The sequence below is a fragment of the Nematolebias whitei genome, chromosome 7 (genome assembly GCF_014905685.2).
Source record: "Nematolebias whitei isolate Nwh7 chromosome 7, NemWhi1, whole genome shotgun sequence".
Lineage (NCBI taxonomy): Eukaryota > Metazoa > Chordata > Actinopteri > Cyprinodontiformes > Rivulidae > Nematolebias > Nematolebias whitei.
In genome coordinates this window covers 31,054,824-31,079,232 of record NC_056504.1, presented here as the reverse complement: position 1 = coordinate 31,079,232, position 24,409 = coordinate 31,054,824, and the positions used below count along the sequence as shown (strand labels likewise).

The following is a 24,409-nucleotide window of genomic DNA, read 5'->3' as shown; positions in this document are numbered from 1 at the left end:
AGTTTATAGATATGTTATTAATTCCTCTATAAACACTTTATAAATCATTAATAATTGTTTATTATGCATTGATTAAGGGTGACAGAGAGATAAAACTGACCAGTTTGTTGCCATATAGTAAGTAAAACCTGTTCACCTATATATATTTTATCTAAAGTTGTTATATTAAACATTTCAGACTAAGTATACCTTATAAGCACAATAAGCATTTGTAAACCTATTTTTTAGGATGTAATATTAATTGTAAATACTTATAATGCAGTGATAAAGTACAATATTATATGCTAAAATAGGTTTACAAATGCTTATTGTGCTTACAAGGTAGTAACTTAGTCTGAAATGTTTAATATAACAACTCTAGATGAAATATATAGGTGAACAGATTTGGCTTACTATTTGGCAACAAACTGGCCAGTTTTGTCTCTGCCACCCTTAATTAATGCATAATAAACAGTTATTAATGTTTATCAAGTGTTTAGAGAGGAATTAATAATGCATCTATAAACTATATATTAGTCATCTATAAGGAGAGCCTTATTGTAAATTGGTACATGTATTGTAACAAACCAGGAATGTTTATTTCTAATCAACGTTATTTCCAACAATTTATTTTTGATGCTTTTGGTGATTTGGAGGACTTAATGAGCTAAACAAACAAGGGATTTAAATAAGAACTAACACACATTTTAAATGACAAACCTTTGAATCTGTGCTGTACTTTTTAAACCACCAAATTCAAAGTTATGTTTTGAGTCGTAATTTTTTTTTTTAATTAATATTAATTCAGGTGAACTCTCAGATTTTCCACTTTGTGAAGCGATCTAAATGTTTTTCAAGCTATAAGTAGCTCAGCTCTTCCTTTTGGTTAAATTTATTCATAATGTTTGTGAGGGAGCAATGTTGCTCCAAACATCCAAAACCTTAAATGTATAGATAATCCTCATCTAAACAGCTGTAGTTGAGTTGTTTTCTATAGAAAGTGAGAAATAAATAAATATAATGTTTTTTTTTGTAACCTTCTATCTACACGTTTTACTTTCTTTGTGACTTCCTTTGTAATGTTTTGCTTCACATCAAGAAATTATTTCAGAGTCAGAGAGATTTATTTGTCATTCGAATCTCATGTGGTACATGTGATGAAATGAGATTATGTACGCAGGGTCCCAGTTACATCCAACAATAAAATGTAAAAGAAAAACAGTAATAAGGTCTAAGATATGAACTAAGAAAAACATTAGCTAAATAATACACTAAGCACTAAAAGGATAAAACATTACGTGAACAGCAGCACGAACACATTGGTCCAGATTTAGCGCTCCTTCGTTTTCAGCAGCTTCTCTGAAGACCTCCCAGTCTGTTCTTTCAAAACAATCTTGCCCTTCGTATAAAGTTTATACAAAGTTTGTCCAGGACATGCTTGTAAAAGAGATTAATAATCTCAATGGATTTCTTCCTGGTAAAATAAAGGTTTAAATAAAAAATAAAAGTAGAACATGTTTTTTAAGTTATTTAAATCTGCTGTTTGTTGTTGTTTTCACTGGCATCACCCGATCTACTTTCACCTTAACATCTACTCTTTTGTTGATTCTATGAAAGATGTAGGTGGTGCGGAGTTGATCTACGTGACATTTTAATAAAATTAAAAATTATATGGGGGGAACTTTGGAATTGTTGCACAAAACTTTGTTGCTGATTAGGTCTAAACACAAAGTTGAAGCTACTGGGCAATCTTGAATTATTTAAATATTTAGCCAGTGATTTGGAGGATCTGAGTGATATGTTACTGGGTCGTTTTTAGGAACATGTCACTGGTTTGTGCTAAACTTGTTCGCCTCATATTACAGAGAAAGCAACGTCAGATTATAGAATAACACTTATAACGCGATCGTAGTAGGTGTATGACACACTAACTTGTTTTCAGTTGGACCACGTAGTATTTATCCAGTCTGTCAGGATTACAGAGCTGTGGATGATTGAACCAATGAAGCTCGTCTTCTCTCATGGCATTCTCAACTGGTCTGTATACTGTAATTAATGGAGGCAGGAGCTGAGCAGACATGCTCCTCTCAATACAGAGCAGATATAGCCAGCTATGAACACACACACACACACACACACACATTAGGTAATCTGGTTGAAAGAAATACTTTCCCACATAAACAAACATGATGATGTGTGTTCATAATAATAAATTTGACCGTCTGATGATGAAGCTCTGCTTCTCTTCCAGCATTTCTTTACAACATAATACCAGTTTGTTTGTCCTCGTAGATTAATCTACTCAGATTTACTTGAACTTGGATTACGTCAACCAGTAAAGAACAATTTGACAGCAAAATGGTGTAAATTAAATATATTCTCATCAAGGAGGTGGTTTTGATCTGTTGTAATATGTACTCAAACTAGAAACTAGTTTGTTTAGGTGAGTTTATCTTGCAGCTTTTTGGGTTTCATTTTTGTTTTAACAGTTCAGAAATGCTCTTAGTTTTTGGTTTTATTTTCCTGGACTCAAAGGAAAAAACCCTTGTAGCTCCCACTCAGTTTAAAAACAAAAGCACAACTCCTTCTTATCTTGAGTTTCAAATAACCCTAAAATATTTTTTCATTCAACCTTTATTTACACAGGTTAATCCCATTGAGCCTCGGGGACTTATTTACAAGAGAGACCTGGATACAAAGTCTAAAAACAATAAATATCATTCTTCTATAAGAAAAGAAAAAAGTTCTCTTCTGCAAGAACAAGACGCTTGAATGATTTATTTAGTTAGTTTTCAAAGAGTAGCTTTCGAACGTGTCTGTTTCATGGAGGATAAACTGGGTTTGACTCAGGAAAGACTGGACTTGTTTTTCATCTCCACATAGTTTCATGCTGCAGCTGCAAAAGCACAAGCATATTGTGTTGTTTCTAATGTGAGCAACAATTTTATATGTGCTTTGAGGCATAAAATTAAAGTGTTTAAGTTTCTAAATCCTTGTATTGACTTGTCATAAATGACTCTGTGACTTTTTGCAGTATCTGACCTTGTTGTCTAACTATCAGTGACAGTGCCTGCAGACCTGAAGAATTAAAACAGACAACATTTTTTCTCCTGGGCTGAGTAACAACGGTGCTCAGCGTAAATGCACAGATTTTGAATTGTTAGGAAGACAGAAGTGTCATGCCATGTACACCTGAGCTCCTCTCCTCAGCTGGCTGGGTGGTGTTTTATAGAAGAAATGTTACATTGTTGTGATAGACAGCAAGTTTCAACACATTTTTTTTAGGTATTGTGTGCAAATATTTTAACATTTGATCACATTGTTCCATTTAGATCATCAATGAGCCTCGCCTTGACGTGTGTTTTGTTGATGAGTGTAATTTTTGTTGAACAAGTCGATCATATAATCAGAAAATCCAGTTGTGGATTTGTCGTCTCTCCGTGTGATGTTAATGCTCCGTCTGGCTACATTTGTCACAGTTTTGATGTTTTACATCGTTGGTTTGGTGAAAACACCCATAAGAGACTGAACCAAGGCGTCAGCCTGCAGACAAGAGATACAGGTTCAGAACTTGTCCTGCTGATTTCTTTACAACTACAAGTTAGGAATGAATGTTCCAGCATGAGCTGCCTTTTTTTATGGGTTTAGATCTGACAAAATGTTGGTTAACCACATAACTATTAAAACATCTAAGGTTTGTCCTGACAGATCGTCACAGTTCCTCGTGTGATGCATCGTATCACATGAATCTTACCCACAGAAAACAGATGTCAGTTTCCAAACTCTGAAATTGGATTGTGACCTTTTTGAACATGTAAACAAATGAATATATCTGTTTTTCTGGTGAGACTGTGAGGCAATGATCTAATGATCAGAGGAGATGAAGTCCAGTTTTGATGCACTATGAATGGTTAGTTGCAAACTTGATTTTAATTCAGTTCAATTTGTAGCTCCAAGTCACAACATAAGTCATCGCAGGGCACTTTACAGAAACATAAAAAGCCAATTAGGAAAAGTTAGCAATGTAGGGAAGCCAGCAGACTGTGTTGAATCTTCACTTCGTCACAGTCTCCCATCCTGAGCAAACACATCGGCAACAGCGGAAAGGAAAAAACTCCCTTTAACAGGAAGAAACCTCCAGCAGAACCAGGCTCGGGATGAGTGGCCATCTGCTTCGGCCGGCTGAGGTCGAGGACATGAAGGAGAAACAAACGAGCACAGAATGACAGCTCCAGATGTACTCTCTGCTGGAGATAAAGACAAAACAAAAAGATAGAAATAATATCAAATACAAACGGGTAGAGTAGAGCAAGTAAAGACAGCAGCAGCAGAGTGAGTTAGTGTCCTCCAGCAGGCTAAGCCTATAGCAACATAACTAAGGGATAGCTCAGGAAACCCAAGCCAAGCAATTTTTCAGAATAAATGAATTTTGCAACAAGAAGTTGAACCATTAAAGTTCCCGTCTCGTCCCTTCTCGGTGTTCCAGTGAACAGGAGGAATCTTTAATCATCCATGTGTATAAATAGACCCACTTTTGCACAGCAGCCTAGTTCAGCTCTTTGACCACCAATCAACACATTTCTAGCCCTCACTTCACCTTTTCCACTGCCTCCGCTTTCCTCCAGTCTAATCATGAGCTTACAGCTGCTATAAGCTCATATGTGTGTATGTGTGTGTGTGTGTATGTATGTGTGCTGGCTTTTGACAATTCTGCCTTGCAGAGGGGAAGAGAGTACCAGTTCCTGACCAGCTTTGAGGAACGCACTAATGAGAGACTTGAAGCTGAGGTTCATTGAAGGGGCCGCTGCTGAGGAGGAGGCTGAGTGGCTTCTGTTTTCATGTGGGAGGACTTTAAAAGCTCGACCAGTCTCACTGCACTCAGGGCTCGGCTCAGAACAGCATCCTGGCTCTTAGTGTTTATGATCTCCTTCAGAGCACATGAAACATTCTTTGTCATGATTCTTCACTCAGTCTGAGTTGAAGCAGCATTCCTCTTTAAAATAAATACAAAATGGGATGTGCCGTCAAATCTGAGGGAAGGTCAGGATTTTCTTTCTCATTTCAAAAGATACAAAGTGCACGTCTTTGTGCTCTAAACTTTTTAAAATGTGATGCAGAAATGATGTAAAAGTAGAGAAATTGAATTTTCTGCGAAAATACAATGTGAATGCTGAGTACTGGATGACTGCTGAAATTTTTTATAAAGATGTTGAGTTTTTAAAGCTAAAAGAAGCAAAACACAAGGCAAGAGTAGCAAAAATCTAAATGCTAGCTAAACATGAAATGCTAAACATAAAAACATAAAATGCTAAATGTAGCAAGATGCTATAAGCTAAAGTATCGTATTTTTTGCTGTATAAGTCAGTTTTTTGCATAATTTGCATGCCCTGCAATTTATACGCCAAAGCAACGTAGTTATGGATTTTTTTTCTGTATTTATAAAACAATTTTTGGCTGAGATGTGACCGGTTTCATTCATTCTGACTGAAAAAAAAAGAACAATACCATTTTCAGCAGCTAGATGGCACTTGAGTAGGATGGCATGTTGTTGTATCAAGTAATAGGTAAAAGTGACTATTAATGACACAATCAGCTTGCCATAGCCTGCCACTGTCGTCTGCCTGGAGCAACTGAATCAACTTCATTTCGCTGCGCCGCCCCGGCGAAATGCAGCTAATTTCACCATCAAAGTGCATTTATTAAGCAAAAGTTCAACTGAGACACACCTTTACTATAATTTCGAGCAAACAAATAATTGTTTTTAGGTGGTTATCTTGTTCAATTCTTGTTAAAATCCTCCCGTGCACGCTCCCGCAGCTGCCATATGGCAGCCAGTCGATTTTTGGCACAACACCGGCCCACATTTCCGGGTTGTCAGCGGTGACGCATAATAGATGCAACATATATTAGACATAGACTGATGCGACTTATTGGGCAGTGCGACGTGTGTGGCAGAAAATATGGTACCAGAAGAGTAGCTAAAAACTAAAAACATAACAAGCCTCCCTAAAAGTAGTAAAATAGTAGCTACTAGCTAGAACCTAAAAATAGCAAAAGACTAGCTTAAAACGTCAAAAGGTTCATTAACAGGAGAGAAACACTAAACAAAAATAGGAAAAGGCTAATTAAAAGATAGAGTAGCAAAAAGTTAATTCAAAACTAAAAGCAGAACAGTAGCTCTAAAGTAAAAGTAAAAGTAGCATAAGAAGAAAAAGATTTATGCTGAGGCAGATTTAAAAGAAAATGTTTGAGAAGGAATTTTCTGTGGATTTCAATGGAGAAATAATTGTAAATTAAACAAAATTTATGAACATCAAAAGTCATTACAATCATTTTCTGAATGAGCTGAATGTTTTGAGATATGAATGGGTAAAGTAGTGATTATGCAGAAGAAGGCAGACTGCAAAAACTGTATGGAAAAATAAAAAAAAAAAGGAAAACTGTGTGAACACAGTATTAAAATGGAGTGAATCATCTCTGATATTGATTTCTCTGTAAAAAAGACAATGATTCACCTCATCTGTAAGTGAAATACACCCTCAGCAGTGCTTTTTAAATTCATAGCTAAAGGAGGCGATCAACCTTCACAGCTGCAGTCAGTGGAAACAAATGAAGCCCATCCTGAGCCTGGTTCTGGTTCTGCTGGAGTTTTTTTCTTGTTAAAAGGGACTCGTTCCCACTATCACAGATGTGATGCTCAGGATGTGAGTTTACAACAAAAGAAAGATTTGACACAGTCTGCTGTCTTCTTTTACTTATTGACATTCTCCAGTGTATGTGAATGTTTTTGTACAGTGACCTCAGATGACTTTTGATGTGAACTGGATAAATACGTTGAATTTATTTGAACCGCTGCAGCTTCTATGGCTGAAATATCAGAAAGTTCACTGCAGCAGCTGCTGGGATGAAAAATAGGGGCATGAATCAGGGCTGCAAGAAGGACGTGAAATCTTGTTTTGTCTGCGAAACAAACTGTTTGTTCCGCGCAGCACTGAGCTGCCTGGTGTGTTTCCATATCCTGGCCTTGACAGAGACCGATGGACTGTCTCTCGTCTTGTCTTATCAGAGCTGCTGCAGCCCCACAGAGTCTGGCTGCAGGCCTGCAGGGACCTTGTCTCATTCCCTCGTCCACACATGAAGACATGCTTGCTCTCAGTTTTTACATTTTATATGCAGCATTAAATAGCTTTGCATATTTGAGGCATCCTGTTTGTTTATTTATTTGTTGGGTTTTTTTTTTTTTTTTTTTTTTTTTTTTTTTTTTTGCATTTTCAGTAATGTAAGCATCTTGTGTGGATGAGAGGCTGCTGTTCAGATTGTTAATTTGTGTCTTTGGAGCACATGTTCAGTACAGAACAGAGAAGACCCAAACTAATCCAATGAACTACAAATATTATCAAATAAAATAATATTTTGTAAATTAAGCATACACACCTTTTTTAATGACTAATGCATCATTGACAAGCCTTTTTTGAAAGAATGCATACGACCCACCACCTTGCATACAAGGCTTGCGTGGTGATGGGGGTGACTCTCAGCTACTACCACGCCACGTTAAGACTAAAACTGACTGAGTTAGAGCCGTTTTGTGTTAGAAAAGGTTGATCAGCTATGGCAGCCATCTTGGTTCAGATTGACTCTAAAAGTTAATAATTTGAAGATGCTTTTCAAGCTTTTCAATAATGTCTGCCCGCTAGTTTATGGACTATTTTGCTAACAGACATGGTTGACCGCAAAGGTTGACATTAAAGTTTTAAACAAAGATCACATGCAACCTGTTTGCATGCTGGGGAGGACTCTCAACTACCACCACACCAAATATTAGCTCAATATCTGTTAAATTGACTGAGTTATAACCATTTGTGTGTGTTATAATGTGAATTATCTTTGGCAGCCATCTTGACTTGGGTTAACTCCAAATGTCAATCAGTTGTTAAAGGACATCCCCTGGTTACTTTCTGAGAGTTTCATTAAAACTCAAACAGTCGTTCATGAGATATTTTGCTAACAGACAAGACACGTGAACATGCACACAGACACAAGAAATCACATAACTGACTATCTTTCATTGTGGTGAGTGATGATAAAAATAATCTGTGTGAGATTTAATCTAAACTTTAGTTTAATTCAAACCCACAAATGATGTTTCGTCATTTTGAGTTCCATCTTAATCTGGACATTTTTTTATTTTTTGCTAACTGAAGCTCTCAGTTTTTGTGCATCCTCTAAAAAGAGTGCATTCTTCTGGAATGGACCTTAAACCTGTTTGCTCCCAGTATAAACCTTGATGACACTGTTACTGGTGTGGGTTTCCTTCAGTCTCCGGTCTCTGGCTTTGAAAGCTGCAGCCGATGAGCTCACGCTTCATTCGACTGCGTCGTCTCCTTGGTTTCCCTCTCCTGGCTGTTCGCCTCAGTTCCTCCTGTGGATTCAGAGGCTCAACACAGAAAACTCAAAACAAAACATCAAGGAGCTCGGTTCAGTTACCTATTCATGCCGTGATGTGGTTTTTAATTACTTCTATTACTGGTGCAGACCTGACTTTACTATGTTCGACTTTAAACACCCATGGCCACATTTTAATAAGTGAACCTATGAGTCTTGTTGGGGGTTGTTGTGATCACATTCTGCATACTGAAGTTTTTATTCTGAATTTACCCAAAGAGCAATAATGTGTCTGAGAGTGTACAGCTGATTATTTTTTGGACTGAACCTAAATTAGAATGGCTGTCACAATCAACTGACCTTTAAAAAAACATTAACATTACTATAACTGTCAGTTTTATGCATGTTAGCCTAAAATTTGGAATTTGAGCTCCAGCACATATTCTGAGTGTTAAAAGTACAAGATCATCATTCAGAAATGTTGTTTAATTTATGTAGTCAACTCTGTCTGACTGTGAGCAAAATATCTCACAAACTACTGGGCAGATTTTAATGAAGCTTTCAGGAAATTATCATTTGATGCGCCTCTACAGCTGGTTAACTTTTGGAGTCAGCTTGATTTAAGATGGTTGCCACAATCAGCTGACTGTAGAAATTACTAAAATAGCTATAACCCCAGTCAGTTTTACATGCATTTTTGCTCAAATTAAGTGTGGTAGTAGCTGAGAGTCATTCACAAATTATATTCTGACATCTTGTAATATCACACAAGATTGTGCATTCTCTCTTTCGCCTTCGGTGAAGACGGTCACTCTCACCCTCCCTCCCTCCCTCCTGCTTTTTTTGCTCTCTTGTCCTGTCAACCTCAGAGCTTCTCTTTACACATCTTCCGAATCGAAAATTGTTATGGATTTGATCAGCTGGTCCCTCAACGCAATTGACAATTTTTTTTCCTACCAGATGACAGGGTGCTGGAGAGCCCTCATGCCCTGAACGGACCCTCGCATTTTGGTATGTCATGGATTCCTGGGGGCAGTGGAAGATGATGTGTCTATCTGTGCTGTCCGTGGAGGACGTAGAATGGATTTATGATAACAGGGTTTCTGATTTTTGGAATCGGCAGATATCTAGGATATCGACATACTAGGAAGACATAGGCAGCAGTTTCGGCCATGGTAAAGCTGCCAGCCTTATGTGAAGGATTAATTTGTGCCTCGAGCGCTCAGACTCATATGCTTACCGAGCTCAACCGCAAGCTGGACGTGATTTCTGAGAATCATAGGCCACTTGCAGCTCTTGGAACTCACCAGCATGAAGGATTGGACCTTAGAGAAAGCTAACAATCACGGACTGGACGGAATGTCCACTAATCTGGCTGTTTGGATTCACCATTGAGTGTACCAGCTGAACTTGAAGGCAGACAGAAATCAGAGTCTGGCAGCCAAAACAGTTGTTGTTTATCTGAATTTGTTTATTTAAATTTGGACAGGCCAACTTATCTGAAATTGCTGCTGGAGGATACGTAAAATTGAAGCTCTGCCTGACACACACATACACATACACCCGTTCCTGAGGACATCTGTGGCCTTATCAGAACTGTGATGCTGATAGACACTGCACCATCTTATCAGAACTTTGGAACTTTCTGAGTGTCCATGGAAAACTCACCGCCTTTGTCGACCTCAATGCATAAATGTATTATGATGTCATTGTATGATGCAGTTTTATGTTGCGAGGGCATTTTTTCATCTTTCACACTGTTACCCGGCCAGGAAATTATGTGAGACATGATTTTTTTTTTGGCTTCCTCCTCTCTTGTGTTCGTTTTCTCATCTGCCTATATGTTGTATATATCAGGTCTGTCTTGTAAATGAATCCTCAAGGATCAGTGGGAACTAACCTGTATAAATAAAAGTCTAATAATAATAATAATAAAAATACTATTGTTTTCAAACTTAACCCTGTCCCATTTCTCAACAGAAGATGATCTAAGTCTAAAACTGGCATTAATAGTGGCAGGCAATACACTTTCCTTCGCCTTCTACTAAATTTCCACACTCTTGTGTCTCACAGTGTTGCTGCGTGAGGAGGTGGTCCAGCTCCAAGAGGAGGTCCACCTGCTGAGGCAGATGAAGGACATGTTGAGTAAGGACCTGGAGGAGACCCAGGGAGGCTGCTCAGCCAATCTGCTCTCTGCCACCGAGCTCCGCGTGCAGCTAAGTGACAAGGAGCAGGAGCTGGACCGATCCAAGGAGGCCTTACAAGGTCAGGACTCCACAGTTGTTGTTAAAATCCATCCTTAATACCTCATCCAGAGAAAAGTCAGATTTTTAGAATTTTTTACATTTCTGAACGCTGCTGTTAAAGAAAATGTTAAAAGTAAATTAATTTTACTTCAGTAAGAAACAAAGATTTGACAAGCATCTGTTGTAAAAACACACAAATCGTTCCAAATTTTATTCTTGATCATGTCGAATTAACTGTTTACTGTATTTTCTGCCGCAAACGTTGCACCACCCTATACATAGCATCAGTCCAAATATGTCCAATAAAGTGGAAAAATCCATAAATATGTCGCTTCACCGTATATATTGCATATATTATGTATCACCGCTGACAACCCAGAAATGTGGGCTGGTGTTGTGCCAAAATTTGATTGACTGCCAAATGGCGGCCGCGGGAGTGTGCACGGGAAGACTTTAACAAGACTTTAACAAGAATTTAACTAGATTAACGCTTAAAAACAATTATTTGTTTGCTCAAAATTATAGTAAAGGTGTGTCTCAGTTTAACTTTTGCTTAATAAATGCACTTTGATGGTAAAATCAGCTACATTTTTGCTACTACTAATACAACTCTGATTCTATCTAGTGGCTGAAAAATGGTAGTGTTCAAAATTTTCAGTCAGTATGAATGAAAACAGCCATATCTCAGCCCAAAATTTGTTTATGAATATGGAAAAAAAATCCATAAATATGTCGCTTCGGCCTGTAAGTCACAGGGCATGCAAATTATGCACAAAAAAGTGACTTAAACAGCAAAAAGAAATACAGTATGTATTGTCTACTTACTGAAAACTCGTCTTTTGGGTTAAACTCCATATTTGATATTTAGTGAACTTTTCATGGATCATGAGCATGACGTGTTCACAAAAGGTAACATCATGCTGCAAAATTAAATGCAGAGTTCAAAATGGAGCATCTTGTTTCAGCTCATCTTCTTCCTCTAAATAAAATAAGTATTAATAATGAATCTGCACAGCTCAAATAACACTAATTGGTAAAATGTTTTGTGTTTTACTGGCAGTATTTATTTATTTAAATCCTAACTCTCTTCCTGCGTGCAAGTTTGGATTTAATACATTCTTAGAGATGGGCGTTGGCCCTGATTAGGCGCCAAGAGTACTTGGACTGAACCTAATTTTTTTTTTTACTGACGTTCATAAATCACACAGCTTCACTCACTAACAGTAACTTTTTCATTGTTTCTGTGCTCTGGGTTCACAAGTGTATCAACCAAGTACTGCTAGAGATCACTCTTTGGCCCACTCCAGTCTCATCTCTGGTCATTTGTCCTTTTTTTATTTTACGTTGAAAGATATAGTGAGCTATATATCTATATTTTAAAAGAAACTATAAAAAAGGGCAGCCCTTTGTGTTTATTGGCTCTCCCCCCAGCCTGTTAACCGTCACATAACTGCTGCAGAACAGGTTTTAGGGTTCCGAGTAAAATGTGGGGAAGGTGATCTCTGACAAGAGGAATGCACCTGGAGTGACACGTGTCTTCAGATATGGAAAGTACAGGTTCCAGTCTTGCCTCTGAGGAGAAACTGTTGCTGTTTTTGCCTGCAGAGTGCCACTGGTTGCATCACTTCTGCAGAGTGCCGTTGAAACAAATCAGATCTTATCGTTCCTCCAGAGTATGAGTCTCCACATGCAATCTGAAAATAGTTTTTTCAAATGAATGAAAGTGTCCTGCTGTGCCATTTGTTTGGTGATGATTACCTCATTTTTAGAGGATATTTATGAGTGGAAGGGGACGCAGTCCCATCTAGTGGCTTTCTGTTGCTATTACAAATCTTTATTTCTAACAAGAGACTTGCTTTCTTCACTGACAGTAAATTTGATTGTTGAATGTGTTGAACTTTGTGTTGCAGCTATGAAAGCTGACCGAAAGCGTCTAAAAGTGGAAAATTCAGATTTGGTGAGTCAGATGCAGCAGCTGTACACAACACTGGAGAACAGAGACGAGCAGCTTCGAGAGTTCATACGCAACTATGACCAGCACAGAAAGGTACCAAGAGCCTGACTGATCCGCACGTGCTTTCAGTGGTGCACGTCTGCCTACATGAGATATTTTTACAGAAATTTTGATGCGTTACTGCCAGTATTTAGTGATTTTTATAGCAGTGTAGATGAACAGATGCTGGGATATTTTCATCGTTTAACGCGAGTTCCTCATTTTTCTGGACTGAATAAAACGTGCATTGAATTTAAGGAAATGCAAACGGGAGACGTCATTTAAATTTGACCCATCAAAATGAATGCGGTCATTTATTTACAGAATCAAATTTAACATCAAACATTTACATTAATTTGGCAAATTATGAAAATAACAACAAAGCAATCAATCAGGAAAAATCATACGGCCATGATTTCTCCGTTGCTGCACCAACAAACATTTCTAACTGTACAACTATGATCTTTTACCCACATGAATGTGGGTAAGCACTTTACACAGACATTTCTAAATATCTGGGAGAATTTCTACTTGATAGAAAAGTTTAAGATGAAAGATGAAGTTTAAAGGGGAGAAAGATGGTGTTTGAGGTAGAGTGTTGAACAGAACGGCACTCTCCGGGCTTTCTTCAGCTTTTCCTCACAGTACACTTAGGTGGTGAAAACGACTCTTTTACCTGGAGATGTCTCAGGCGAGATTCCGTTTAACGCACCCTTTCAGCGTCTCCGTAGGATGCTGTTACTCGTCCGGAGTAGCTGCGAGGTTCTGTCAGCCACAGCTCACCTCAGTGGAAAATGTTATAATCCCATGGAACTCGGAAGAGCTTCGTTGTCATGTCAGGAACTCCAACAGCACTCCATCAGAACTCCAGAACTCTAGAAGTCTGACAACTCTCCAACTCTGAGTACCTGTGTGTCTCTCCGTGTCCCTGTGAGTCCCTGTAGAGTCTGTGTAAACCAGGAAGTACTGACATTTTAAAGGCTCTTTCCCGGTTCACTTTTTGGGATTTTTCATTGGTCAGAAACGACCAGAAGGGGTGTGTTTTTGTGACGTAAGAGGTTAGAGACAGCGAGAATTGTTCTCACAGACCGAGAGGGTTCTGTTTTGGCGTGCCTTAAGAAACAGGTGCAAAACATCTCTATTTACGTCTGAGAGGATTCTAAAACATGACAGTTTTAACATAACAACTTGTTTTTCGTTTGACTGTAACCTTGTAAACGCACACACTTGCTCATTCAAAAGCAGAAATCAGAAAAATGCATAATTACTCTGCACAGCTTTTAACATGAGAATAAAATCATTACTCAGTTAATAAAATTGATTAGTTCACTGCAACATCTAAAATGGTTTGAACTAAGACACTTTGATTATCAACATTTGTAAGATAGTAATGATAATAAAAAGAGAGTGTTCTTTTCACTTGAATCTTCAAGAAAGAAAGTCTCAGGATGGGTGAACCTGTATTTATGTATTCAAATACATGAAATGACAGCTTCTATCCCACAAGGTTCTAAAGGTCAAGAGTTTTGACCTTAGACTGGGTTTCGACGTAGGCTTAGTCCACTACAGCAGTAAAATGGTAATCAGAAGTAACACTCAATTTGTGGCAGAACATGAACATTGTACATGTTAATGAAATACAGCAATCCTTTTTCCCTTTAATTAAATGAGAATAACAGTGAGACAAACAATAATGTAACCCTCCATTTTTAAAACTTAAATTATTAACAGCAATCCATAATATATAATATATGGACCAGGTTTTTGCAGAGTATTACGTACTACATAAATACAACATAAGTGCCAGGTATGTACTCAGTAAGTACTTTGTAACTACTCTGTACGTAGCCACTAAGTCCTTGGTATGTAGCTGGTAAGTACCATGTATGTACCCAGTGCATAGCCAGTAAAAAAAGGTTTATACTTGGTACTTACCAGCTATGCACCCTGTATAATATAGCTATATACCACCAGCTATACACCACTGTTTAAATAAAGGTTGAATGAATGCGCCCATTTTTATCAGCTACATTCTGGATACAGGTACCCAGTAATGTCTTTTCCAGACAATGTATCTAGGTGGAACTTACCGAGTAGGTACATAACCAGTACTCATCTGGTACACATCCATTATGTTGCCAGTAAGTACTAGGTACATAGCTGGTACATACCAGGTACATATTGGACTGTAGGACATATTGCTACCAAATGTTCTTTAATAGCTTTAATAAAAGTACCATAAGTCATTCCTTAGTCTCATGTAGTCTCATTTAATTCACTATTTTAACAAACATACCAGTTTGTGATGTGCTGCTCGAAGCGTTTCTGATTATTCAAAGGTTATTTAGCGAGAACTTTGTGTGCATGTTGTCCCTGTAGGAGAGTGAGGATGCAGTGAAAGTTCTTGCAAAGGAAAAGGACATACTCGAACGGGAGAAGTGGGACTTGAGGAGACAAACCAAAGAATCCACGGAGCAGGCCACCATCCTGCGCTCTCAGATGGACATGAAGGAGAACAGGATCAAAGAGCTGGAGGCTGAGCTCACCATGGTGAATCACACACACACACACGCACACACACAACTCCTCTGACTTCATTCATGAATAATACCGTCACCAGAAAATGATTAGGCGTGTGTGATGGAAATAAAAAGGACTCTGCATTTGTATGGTTCAAACAGACAACTGGGTCGTCTCTCAAATGTCTTGTTTGCTGAGGAAGAAACTTGTTTTCATATGCATCAGTTTATTGTAGGTGCAACTGTCTGTCTGTGATAATCATCTCCTCCTTTTGTAAGTCACAGCCACCCACAGATCCACACATCAGTCTGCAGCACAGATCACATTTGTTGGTTCATCACATTCCGTCTGCTCCTCTTCTCTCGTTTTCTCTTCGCACTGGTGTACTCCGATAAATCACAAATAAAACTATAAATATGTTGGATTTCTTGTTAAAGAACATTAGGTTTTTAAGATGTCCATCTTTAAACTGTCCATTTTTAAAAGCCGTCTGAAATCTCATTTCTACCCAACTGAGACTTGATTTCACTTCATTTTTATTGGTATTGATTTTATCTGTTAAACTCGTCGTTTCATTGTGTTTTATGATGAGTTTTTAATTCACTGCGTGCTTAGCTTTGTAACTTTATTTTTATGCTTTCTTTTATCTTATTTGTTACTGATGTTCAGTACTTTGTTTCAGCTGTGGCTGGTATTAAAGCACTTTAAATATAAAGTTGATGTGATGATGTAATTATACAGTATTATTTATTAAATCACCTGGCTTTAACTTGTTCTTTTCAGTGAGCCTCGTTAACAAACTGAAAATTTGACTTTTTTGCAGGGTGGGGCCTCTCAAATGTTCATGTAACCTAATAAATAACTTAGGTGAAATAACTAACTTGTACATTTAACGACAGTTTAAATTGTTAATTCAGGTTAATTCAGGCTTCAGGTAGCTGGTGCAAGACCAGTGGTCCGATAAAGAAAGAAATAAAAGCCCCGGTGGGCTCCAGAGAGTAGCCAGACCTTTGGTGGTGACTTCCCCGCTCGGAAGTCCTTGTGGGCTGGCTATCAGCTCACGGATTCTCGGATGGGTCTGGAGGTCCAGTTCTGCTCCGGTTCTGGTCTTCTTCATCAGTGGTTTCCGTGCAGCTCTCTGAATCCATTGGGTGCTAAAGTCACTGTACAGTAATAAGCACCAAACTTTTTCCAGTCCAGTGTTTTAGCAAAAGGCAATGGGGCTTCTGGGCAGGTCACTGTTGGCTTCTGGGAAATGTAGTCTTTAGAGTGTGGATACAGTGTAGGCTTATTGAGCGAAAACTACAAAATGGTGGCGCATGTACAATTTTTTTTTTTACTTTTTACTGTACAGTATTCTATACAGTCCCAATCCCATGTGTAATATTAAAGTTGACGATTGTGTGCCGTGTTCAATTTTTTTTCCTTGTGTTCAATCTTACTTTGTAAGAGCGAGTCCGTGAAAGTCGAACCGCGAAGTACTGAGGGACTCCTGTACATCTAATCAAACTATTGCCACTAAACTTTGTTTGGCCAAAAATCGTGTCTTTATTTCTCAAACGTTAACAATTATCACATTTTACTCTCTTTCAATTGTTACATGATGTTTGATGTATATTATATTTTATATAGTTGTAATATTTTGCTCTTACATCTTGACACTTTGGTCCTGTTTGCTTTGTTTTTCACTCTTTTTCAGTTTGTGATTTTTAAATATATTTTTGTTTTTCTGCGTGTATCGCAGGCGAAGCAGTCTCTGGCCACTCTCACAAAAGACGTACCAAAACGCCACTCTCTGATCATGGCGGCGGAGCCTGTGGTGAACGGCAGTCAGGAGTGGGTGATGCAGGCCGACCTTCCGCTCACGGCCGCCATCCGTCAGAGCCAACAGACGCTCTACCATGGACACATCACAGACAGACAGGGTAGGCTGTCTCCTCCTCTTCTCGGCCTTTCCTTTGGTGATGCTAACAGCCTCAGCATACTAACAGAGGGTTTTCTGGTGGTCTCTCTTACTAATGGTGGGGAATTTTCCGTGTGTGTGTGTGTGTGTGTGTGTGTGTGTGTGTTTGTTCAGCTGTGGTCAGGATCAGCCCCTGCCACACCCGCCAGCCCTCCGTCATCTCTGATGCCTCTGCAGCTGATGGGGACCGCTCGTCCACGCCGAGCGACATCAACTCGCCTCGTCATCGGACTCACTCCCTCTGTAACGTAAGAGCTGCCCCCCTCCAAGTAACGCCCCCCACCCCCCTCAATCCTGGCTTGTGTGTCTCTGTCCTATCAGCCCAGCGGTGTTCATCCTGCCTGCTCAGTGGTGGTGGACTTGTTTTTATGATTTTTTTAATTCATTATCAGACGTTCTGCTGATGTATTTTATTGATTTTTAAGGACACAGTTTACAGCTCACTTGTTTCTTTATTGAATATAATCTTGTTCATAGTTAAAAGAAATTTACAATCAATCAACATGGAGATCTTGCAGAATGTCGCTTTTGTACCAGTACTTGTGGAATTTCAAATTGTGACAAAATTAGAAAAACATAAATATATTTCAGGCAACAGTGTATAAATAAATCAGACATGGTTCTCTGGAGGAAATTGTCATACAGAACTCTTGTGAAAATCACTGTCAACACTTTTTTTAACTCAAATTTCAGGTTTGAGGGAAAAATGTGTTAGATGGGATTAAAACTTTAACATAAGAAAATGAACAAAAGAAAATAAAATCTAAAACGCATCGTCCTTCCCTAAGCTATTCTTCCTTTACAGTACATACAGTATATGTATATATATATATATATATATATATATATATATATATATATATATATGTATATATATATATATATATATATGTGTGTGTGTGTGTGTGTGTGCAGCCAGTTGACTAGTTTCACTTACTCAATTCTTTATTTTTGCAGTAATGTGTCAAATCTACAGTAGTTTGTTTTACAGATTCATGTCTCTGTAGCAGAAGAACCCAGTCTGCAGCTGGTTTACTTGAACGTCAGACAAAACAGTTATGACTATGTTCTATCTGAAACTGACATTATGACAGTTTTCATGGCTCACAAGATGTTGGGTAAACAAACAGGTGATGCAACACAGCAGCAAACTTTTACCAGAAATGTGCATCAAATTAAATAAATGTCATTTTCTCCACTCAGACAGGGCCTGAAGTGTTGGGCTTTGTTATTTAACCCTTGTGTTATGTTAAGGGTCAATTTGACCCGTTTCAATTTTTGTGTTGATCAAAGTGCAGGTTATCCTTTCTTTTTTTCCATGAAATGTTGTGACTTTTTCTCCTCTAGGGTCATGAACTTCTATGTAAAATCTGGACTCTTTGATGTGTTGTTAAATGTCTGCACACAGTTTGTATACAAAGATGATGTTGCGGGTCATTTTGACCCGCACACAGAGTAGCTGTTAAAAATCCAAAAAAAAAGTCTTTGATGTACTTCATTTTGATTGCCTCTGAATAAACATTCAGAACCAGGTGTGTGTGGAAGAGGGACTTTCTCTCCCCTGTCCTTGTCACTGTTTCCATGCCCGTTCTTGGAGAAACACCAAAAATGAGCTCCAGACGATTTACAGCTGAAGAAGCTTTTTCGCAGCTTATGAACTGGGATAGTGATGTAGAGGAAGAGGTTTCAGAGACAGAGGATCCTTCAGAGCCAGAGGACAATGCCATTGATGATCCAGATTTTCAATTTTCCCATGATGAGGAGGATTCAGAGGACGAGTCTGCAGGTGTCCCTTCTTCAGATGAAAACCAAGAAATGCAACAATCGTCATCCACAGAGGGGACATGGACATCTAAAGATGGTAAAATAAAATGGTCAACATCACCACACCAAAGCCAAGGTAGATTGTCATCTTGTAATGTCATCAAAATGATTCCTGGTCCTACAAGATTTGCTGTCACAAGAGTTGATGATATTGAATCAGCATTTCAGCTCTTCATATCCCCACCCATAGAGAAGATAATCCTCAACATGACCAACTTGGAGGGGAAGCGTGTCTTTCAAGAGAAATGGAAGCCACTGGATCCGACTGACTTGCATGCTTACATTGGAATCCTGGTGTTAGCTGGCGTATACAGGTCAAAGGGTGAAGCAACTGCAAGTTTATGGAATGAAGAGAATGGAAGGCCAATCTTCCGAGCAACAATGTCTTTGGAGACATTTCACATGATCTCTCGTGTGATCCGATTTGACAACCGTGACACCAGAGCTGATCGACGTGAGAGAGACAAACTTGCAGCAATCAGAGATGTCTGGAATAAATGGGTCGAAATCCTGCCTTTATTGTATAATCCTGGCCCCCATGTTACTGTCGATGAGCGCCTCGTTCCATTCAGAGGACGCTGTCCATTCCGACAGTATATGCCAAACAAGCCTGCGAAATATGGCATCAAAATGTGGGCAGCCTGTGATGCAAAATCCAGTTATGTTTGGAACCTGCAAGTATATACTGGAAAGCCACCTGGAGGAAGACCTGAGAAGAATCAGGGAATGCGTGTGGTTTTGGAGATGACTGAAGGGCTGCAAGGTCATAACATTACATGTGACAACTTCTTTACATCCTACCGTCTTGGAGATGAACTTCAGAAGAGAAAGCTGACTATGTTGGGAACAGTCAGAAAAAATAAGCCAGAACTTCCCAGTGAGATTCTGAAGATGCAAGGAAGACCTCTGCATTCCTCAAAATTTGCTTTCACAGAGAAAACAACACTTGTTTCTTACTGCCCAAAAAGAAACAAGAATGTTCTTGTGATGAGCACAATGCACAAAGACGCATCTCTGAGCACACGAGAGGACATGAAACCGCAAATGATTCTGGATTACAACTCCACAAAAGGGGGAGTTGACAATCTTGACAAAGTCACAGCAACATATAGTTGTCAGCGCAAGACTGCCCGTTGGCCTTTGGTGGTTTTCTACAACATTTTGGATGTGTCTGCTTACAATGCCTATGTGCTGTGGATTGAGATCAACCAGCAGTGGAATGCCAGCAAACTGTACCGACGTCGACTTTTCCTGGAAGAACTAGGCAAAGCACTCGTCACTCCAAAGATCCAGAACCGGGTCAGGCCAGCTAGATCCCCAGCAGCTGCTGCTGTCATCGCAAAGGTCCAGGGCAGGGCATCTGACCAACCCACAATGGATCCTTTGGATACAGGTACAAAGAAACGCAAAAGATGCCAAGTCTGTCCCTCTCGAGATGACAGTAAAACAACTACCTCTTGTGTGAGATGCAAGAAATACATCTGCAAAAAGCACATAGTCACATTCTGTCCATCATGTGGGGAACGCTGAAAATGTTGACTGTCAAAAACCCGAGAAAATGCGGCAAGTTAAATGCAAAAAAAAAAAGGGTTCGTGAAGAGGGAAAAATTGAAATCAGGAGTTCTTTAATATAGTGTTGGAAGTGTATATCTCTACTTCTCATCTCTTCTAAATATTTGTATAATCTAAAATAAAGTTCTTATTGGTTTAACTTCATTTTATGACTGTTTTGAGTGGATTTACACAATGCGGGTCAAAATGACCCGCAACATAATAAACGTATTTTTTTCTCAACATAATACAAGGGTTAATTGAGCTTTGTTTCTGGGGAGGCAGTCAGTCTGACACTATCATACCAGTTCCTAAGAGCTCTGCAGTGACTGGGCTGAATGATTATCGGCCAGTAGCCCTCACCCTGATAGTTGCTACCGGTAAATGCTTCGAAAGACTGGTCATGGCCCACCTCAAAGCTACCATCGACATCAGCGAGGACCCACACTAGTATGCATGTCGCGAGAATCGATCAACAGAATACACCATCTCCTCTGTGGTCCACACTACTCTCACCCACCTGGAGCAGAAGGGCTCCTACGTCCAAATGCTCTTTGTAGACTTCACATCTACCTTCAACACCATGATCCCCCAAATCCTGATGGACATATTACTCACACTAGGACTAAGCCTATCACGGCGCATTAAGATTCAGAATTGGCTGTAACTATCATACCCACCACTGCACCCTGTACTCGCTGGTTAACTGGTCATCATTAACTTCAGGCAGACTCTCTCACTGGTACATTTTCATCTTTAAATCACTTCTTGGTCTGTTGCCTTCATACATCTCTTCCTACATGTCTCTGAGTGAGTGCAGCTACAGCGTGCGCTCTCAGGACATTATTACCTGCAGTGTTCCCTCAGTGAGGACTGAACTAGACAAAAGGGCCTTCTCCTACTCCGCTCCTGTTTCCTGGAATATCTTGCAACAAGATCTGAAGCTCTCAACTTTGACCTCTCTAAGTGGTTTTAAACATCTGTTAAGTTCCTGGCAAAAAAACCAATGCAGACATGTTCCTGTTTTTAGTTTTCTATATCGCCTTATAATCTAGCTATTTTTTTGTTTTCTTTTGTTTTTGTTTTTCACTACTTTTCCTTTTGACTGTCCTTTTGGTTGCTATTTTGTTTTGATTTATAAAAAAAAAAAGGAATTTAAAGCTGTATGCCTCTTTTATGTTGTGTTATGTTGTTGTCATTATTCACTGTTGTCATCACCCTTTGTTAAGAAATCAGATCTCTCTTGTAAATGAGGCTCAATGGGATTAACCTGTCTAAATAAAGGGTGAATGAAAAAATAGCCCCTCCATTTGCAACTGGGTCCTGAATTTCTGAACCAACAGACTGCAGTCTGTGAGGATACACAACTCCTCGTCTTCCACCTTAACTCTCAGCACAGGCGCCCCTCAGGGCTGTGTGTTGAGCCCCCTCCTGTTCACTCTGCTCACATATGACTGTGTACCTACCCATCCAGGCTGCCATATTGGAAAGTTTGCAGACAATACAGCAGTGGTTGGATGCATCACAACTTTTCAGGCTGTTTAGGCTTCTGTTTAATAAACCATATTATAATTACATTATTATTGTTCAGTGTACTGTATATCTTAGATCCTCGTGTACTGTTTCTTTTTTTATACTTGATATTTTTGCTAATTTTGAGTCAAACTAGGGCCTTGAGTGCACAATTTTGTTCCACCTCCTGTACCACATGTGATGCGAATGACAATAAAGAACCTTGAACCTTGTTATGCAGCAGGTGATCTCTTGTTCATGTTATGATCAAATGAATCACTTTCTTATTAGCTCAGAGAAAAATATTCTTCTTCTCATCTAACGTCATAATGTCCAAGAAGGAGAAAAAAAAAGCATGACATATTGTTAACATGTGAAACGTTTTATCTCTGACTGACCTGAGCTTTGTGTCCCTTCCAACCTCCCTTCAGTCCATGGAAGACCTAGAAGACCAGAAGCGTAAGAAGAAGAAGGAGAAGATGACTCTGGGATCTTTATCCCGAGTGTTCACTCGAGGAAAGCAGCGCAAGTCTCTGGACCCCGGCTTGTTTGATGGTACAGCCACCCCTGATTATTACATAGAGGAGGATGCCGACTGGTGAAACTGTGTGCGTGCGTGTGTGCGTGCATGTGTGTTTTGTTGTATATCCACCTTACTTAAACGTGTGTAAGAAACCATTGTTTATAGAGAAGGTAGATTTTACTGAAAATAAAAGGACTGCTATCCCCATAAATGTACATTATGCCACTCATATACTGTATGTTTGTAAATTTTATATATATTTATAGTTGTACATGTATGCATATGTATATATGTTTACATGCATATAAATATATATGGGGTTATTAATATGTGTAGACATGTTTATGCTGTATTGTAAATGTCTTAATGTTTTATGTTTTTTTTATAACTAGAGACTTGAAGGACTGCTGTTCATATGTACATAGGATATATTGTGAAACTAGTGTTTAATTGTTAATGTTTTTATTTTTTTATTTTATTTTTTTGCTTTTTGCTACTTTAAAGTTACTTTGCAACACTTATCTTTAGCTTTTCTCCTATTATTGCCCTTTTCTTACAACTTACTAAAAAGAGTTGGGGAAAATTTTAGATTTTTGAGGGTCAAATTGTGTGAAAGTGCTTTTTAATCTGGTCAACAAAAAACTGAATGTTACAGGACTGTCATCTAACTCTTTAGCGAGTGTGCTGTGCATGCTGTGAGCAGCAGGGAGGGATTTGCATCGGGCGTCTGCATTTTATTTTGGAAATTGCTGTCTGACCAACAGGGGTTTTGGAGTCAGCCGTACAGAGAAAATCAAACTGAACTGACTTGAATACACAAACAGAGATATATCAAAAAATTATTATCGGTCGAAATGTACAAGTGCCAAAAAATTAACACAAAAAGCTTTTATTCATTCTGCTGGTCTAGTGTCTCTCATTTCCCTCTGATATCAAGTAATGTGTGCATTCAACACATGCATGATCCCTCCATGTTGCTTTGGTTAGACGTCCATTCATTTGTTATCAAACTCACAAAAGCCTCTTGCTCCTGTGTTGCCCCCCTCTCTGTTTGACAAAGCTATCTCTTGCATTATAAATGCATGCCCCCTCCTGTCCCTTTCTTCTTTTTTTATTCCTGTTTTTGTTTTGCTTTGTGCAAAATCCCTTCATTTCCTGCAAATGTGGCTCTAATAAATCTTATTGCTTTGTAATTTAGGAAATATTGCATACAAGATTAAATCTATTGAAGTATTTTATTTAAAAAAAAAGAAGAAGAAGAAAAAAAAAAGGAGATAAACCAAGAGGTAAAACTTCAGATATTTATCTGCTGCGGCCGTCGTAGCCAAATGATGAGGTTTCCGAGTGAATTATACCTGAAATGAAATCTTATTTTAAAAATAAAACTAGAAACTGAACACTGTGAGGCCCGTTTGTTTTTGTTCCATGAGTGCTCTTGTTCTTGTGTCCCAGTCTTAACGTTCCTCTCCCCGCTGCCATTTCTAATGGCAACTTTCTCTCCTACCAGTGAGTAACTCCTCATCTGTGATTACCAGCTGTCTGTTCCTGCACTCTGGGGATTATTCATATCAGTCATGTCCATTAATAATTATAATAATAATAAGTTTATTTTCCTGATCTTTGAAAACTCTTTGGAGCTACAGTTTGCATGCAGCATATTGTGTCCAGCATGTGGAGACGAATCAGGAAAAAAACTCCATCCTAGTTTTGTCGGTTCTGTAAGAAAGTGTCTTTTGAGACATGAGGTTTTATGAATAATCCCTGTGTCTTTAAAACATTATCCTAACAGCTGTAAGTCCTTTCATTATCATTAGATATTAATGTTTAACTGCTTTACTTAACAAGAGAAATGTGCTCTCATGATAGAAGCTAAAGGGACATAGTATCTGAATTAGATGCATCCTGCCACATCA

General features: G+C 38.8%; 1 protein-coding gene across 1 annotated transcript in view; it reads left to right on the top strand.

Moving 5' to 3' along the window:
* The window catches only part of LOC119411810 (kazrin), a 33,073-nt gene extending 10,344 nt beyond the window's left edge, over window positions 1–22,729 (top strand). Inside the window, exons 2-7 of the mRNA XM_037678740.1 lie at window positions 10,438–10,629; window positions 12,521–12,657; window positions 14,983–15,153; window positions 16,868–17,048; window positions 17,201–17,334; window positions 22,405–22,729. Of these exons, the coding sequence (XP_037534668.1) occupies window positions 10,438–10,629; window positions 12,521–12,657; window positions 14,983–15,153; window positions 16,868–17,048; window positions 17,201–17,334; window positions 22,405–22,575 (986 nt within the window). The 3' untranslated portion in view covers window positions 22,576–22,729. The remainder of the gene's footprint in view (window positions 1–10,437; window positions 10,630–12,520; window positions 12,658–14,982; window positions 15,154–16,867; window positions 17,049–17,200; window positions 17,335–22,404) is intronic.
* The last annotated feature ends 1,680 nt before the right edge of the window (window positions 22,730–24,409 follow it).